The following is a 4,013-nucleotide window of genomic DNA, read 5'->3' as shown; positions in this document are numbered from 1 at the left end:
TTTGTTATTTTAACAGTTTTCAGATAGAGTTAAAGGAGATTATAGATTTAATATTTTTATAGTTGTTTAAGATTATTTAGAGTATGATTATTTCATTATTATTCCTGTGATTGGCTCTGGGAAGTGGGGGGGGAGGGGGGCGGAAGGGTGGGTTTGAGGGAGGGATTTATATTGTAAAATGTTATAAAATTTTCAATAAAAAAAAAAAAGATGATTCTGAAAAGCTCACAATGGTAGCCTGCAGAAAATGACTTGTTCCATCTTTGTACCACCACTTTCATCTTCTTTACATTTAAGATTTCTCAATTGAATTAACTATATTTTGCATTATACCTGGCTGAGGAAACTATGATGAGTAACTTTACAATAAACCACGGTCTGAGATATATTTAAAAGGTGAAGGAAAGAAGGAGGGAATGATATAAGAACAGTATTCAAAAGTGAACATCAGAATATTAAGGAGCAAAACATAATTTAAAATTTCTTCTTTCATCCAAATTTCAGCTGTAGAAAAACAAATCTAAATAGGCAGCACATACTTTGATAAGCAATTTAAAATCTAGAACAGACATGTCAAACACAAGGCCCGGGGGCCAGATGCGGCCGGCGAAGTGGTTTCATGTGGCCCGCGAAGCCATCCTGGAAACAGTGAGGGAACGGCCCCCACTGCCTTGGCCCTGGCCCAGGCCGGCCGGGAGCCAATGTATAATTTTGTGGTGGCCATCTATGCTGAAACGCATTCAATCTTAGCTCCACAAGGCCGTCTGGAAACAGCGAGGAACCAGCCCCCGCCACTTCGGCCCCGCTCCCTGGGTGCATGCTGGGGAGGTGTCATCCTTTGTGAGGAATGAAGAAATGCACCATCGCCTGGAAGTGGCCAGCAAATGGCCCTTGCGTACTTCACATATCCGGCTTGATGGGCTCCAGTGGAGGGGTTTCAGCAGGCAGTGAGGCTCCTGCAGTGGACCATGCCTTGGCACTTGCCCCGGTCCCACCCCCTTCTGCCAGAGACCCTCAGATCTGTCCCACTCCTGCCCAGGCCCCCGCAGGCACCCTTGACACGAACGATGTAGAGCTGGCCATGCCCACCCAATAGGCCACACCCACCCTGGCCACACCCCCCCGTCCCCCCGAGGGCAACTGCAATGCTGATGTGGCCCTCAATGAAATTGAGTTTGACACCCCTGATCTAGAAGACAAAAAACCTGCAAGCAAACACACTTGTAGTGAATCTCTGATGCATTTTGCTATATTATGTCAAATCATATAGCCTATAATATATTTTGAAATATAATATGGCTCCAACAATCTTTCATCAAAGCAAAAAGAATATCTGATTACTCATTCATGATATTTCAAAGTGGCTAAGAAACAAATTCAAGAAAAATGAAAAGAAAAAAGGCACTTCCTTACTTTTAGGATCTCTAAGTTTGGCAGAACGGGCTAGAGCTAGATCGAAGTGGGCTTTATTTGCATGTTCACAGAGCATGATAATTCGACACAGACAGTCTGCGGCAAATACTCGAGTAGCCCAGCGAGGAGCCACAGAAGGCTTTGATTTGTCTTCTTCACCCAGTGTAGTAAACATTATATCATCGTCCATTTCATCCTTCTTCTCCAAATCTTCATCTTTTTCACCTCCTAATGGAGCTGTAGTTGTCATATCTGTATACGGTAAGAGATGTATTACTGGTACAAAATATTTAGGACTGAGGCCTGAATAAAATGTCCAAGATTAGTTATTAAAATAATATCATATAAAACGGTGGAAGAACAGCGTTGTTTTCATCCAGTGAAAAGACAAGACAGCGTTCGCAATTGGAATGCCATCACAAAGGCAGCTTTATTTCCGATCATTACCCCACCTAATGGTCCCATCTGAAATTAATGGCTCATATGAACCTTCATGTGAAATGCAAGTAATTTCAGGTATTGCAATTTCATAATTGCAGTTTTGCCTTTAAATAGCCTGTTTCTCAGGAAACTGTGGTAAAGTTGTCAAGAATGTAGGCAACATGTTAACATTTCTATCAAGAAAACAATGACACATAAAGGAGAAAAAAAGAAGATTGAATTTCACTTCCCAGATATTGCCACTTAAAAACCCTGCCTTATGTTTTGATCCATTTAAGCCATCTGAACCATTCAAACATTACATTTGCAGTACAATGTACACAATGTATACATTGTACACAATGTATAAAAAGAAAAATCATGCAACTATATCTCAGTTACAAATGAAAGCAATTCAGAACAAAATAACATTTTGAAAAATCAGGAAATTCGTCTTTAAGGGAGAAAAATTAAAGAAAAGAAAGTATATGGCCAATCTGTTAAACTGTCACCCTTTTAATAATTAAATAAAGATAAGCATTTTAATGTTTTACAAACCTTAGCTTCTTGTATTATGTTGCAATGAAATGCTTCAAAATATGCCTAAATCACTGAAATTATGAGTTCAGTTATCTATTTGTGGAAAACACAATTAACATTTAAATCCATTTCATAGATGTACCATTAAAAGTCAGGAAAATATATGAATGGATTATTGACTGAGCTCAGCTGCTTACAACCTAATTTTATAGCTAAATTTCAAATAATATGGTTTTAATATTTAGGCAGTTATAGCACAAAACTTAAAAATCACAGAACTTTTAGAGGGCCATCTCTACAAATACGCACCTTCCCCTTTATCTCATTCAAAACATTAATTTAAAAAATTCTTTAAAAAGCCACACTTATGAAGGGATTTATTAAGCCCGATTGCACAAGCCAAAGCACAAAAACCATTCAAAGCTTTTTCCACTGCTTCATCTGTTGTCTGAGGAAATATTTATCAGCTGTCCAGAGCCCATTGGAATTAGGTGGCCCATAAATTCAAATAAATAAATAAAAAGATTTTGGTTTATCATAGATGACCTTTTAATAATTTTTACAAAGATGTGCCGAAGACACAACAGATTGCAAACTGAATAGTTCTTTTACAGTAAACAAAGAACCTCTATAGAAAGAGGAGACAACAAATAATATTTTCTTCATTCATTTACCAAGTCATTTTCAGATTCTTACCACTGGATGCTGCGAGGACATCCTTACATAACATTAGCCAGTGAGAGAGCTTTTCCACTGCCAGAGATGAAAGCATATGGCCCAAAGTGTCATGAATATCAGAACACAATTTCCGATCAGTCTCACGATCTAACATTCCAAAAAGAACTCCTTCAAGTCCTGTTTCTGTTATATTAATTCCTTGACGTCTGCCATGACTATCTCTCCGGGAGCCAAATCCTAGGGCAAAAGGATTAATATCTGCAAAACATATATTAAGTGGTACAACATCTGAGATTTTTCTAGTGAATTATTTAACTTCATGTGCAATCATAATAGTTAATACAATGACTACAACTAAGGAAACAAGAATAATTGTGACATTACAGTACCATAGATCTTCAATGTGTATAAAAACCTGCTAAAACCACAGCAAGATTTCATCTAGATTTGCAGTCAGACTGAATTAATCAGATATTCGATTCGTCTTTCCATATCTTAGGAAGCACCCTTCAATGTTACACAAAACAGTTAATTTAAAATGCAGAGGATAAAACTGCTATTCATCTCTGCAGGCCTAGGCTCAGCAAATGCCTTTCTCCAGCATATCAAGAGAAAACTACTAACAATCTATCAACCTGTGAAAGGAGAGAATGTTCATATTATTCGCAGAATTTTGAGAGAGAAAAATGTAGCTGAAAAACAAAAACAGGAAACCTATTTAAGAAGTTCCACTGTTTGGTCCGATACTTACTTGTCCCGTTATTCTCTTTCTCTCCAGTATTCTTTGCTAAGCTCATGGCATATTCGCATACTTCTGCTGCTTCTCTTTGGGCAAGCTGCCTCAAACATGCCACTGCAGCCCTACGTAGAAGCAGATGGGAGCTGCATAGGTGAACCTATAATCATCAAAAAGCAGCCGAAAGGACTTGGTTACTTCAAAATGTTTGTACTTCTACAGATTA

General features: G+C 38.2%; 1 protein-coding gene across 1 annotated transcript in view; it reads right to left on the bottom strand.

Annotated features, from left to right (window-relative positions):
• Window positions 1-3,810, bottom strand: part of LOC107300417 (HEAT repeat-containing protein 5B) — a 10,422-nt gene extending 6,612 nt beyond the window's left edge. The window contains exons 1-3 of the mRNA XM_029286998.1: window positions 3,803-3,810; window positions 3,070-3,288; window positions 1,414-1,665 (exon numbers count right to left, since the gene is read on the bottom strand). Coding sequence (XP_029142831.1) covers window positions 1,414-1,665; window positions 3,070-3,205 — 388 coding nt within the window. The 5' untranslated portion in view covers window positions 3,206-3,288; window positions 3,803-3,810. The remainder of the gene's footprint in view (window positions 1-1,413; window positions 1,666-3,069; window positions 3,289-3,802) is intronic.
• Window positions 3,811-4,013: the final 203 nt, after the last annotated feature.

Source organism: Protobothrops mucrosquamatus, unplaced genomic scaffold (assembly GCF_001527695.2).
Source record: "Protobothrops mucrosquamatus isolate PMUCROS unplaced genomic scaffold, P.Mucros_1.0 scaffold7001, whole genome shotgun sequence".
NCBI classification, from domain to species: Eukaryota; Metazoa; Chordata; class Lepidosauria; order Squamata; family Viperidae; genus Protobothrops; species Protobothrops mucrosquamatus.
This window is presented reverse-complemented; position numbering and strand designations above follow the sequence as displayed.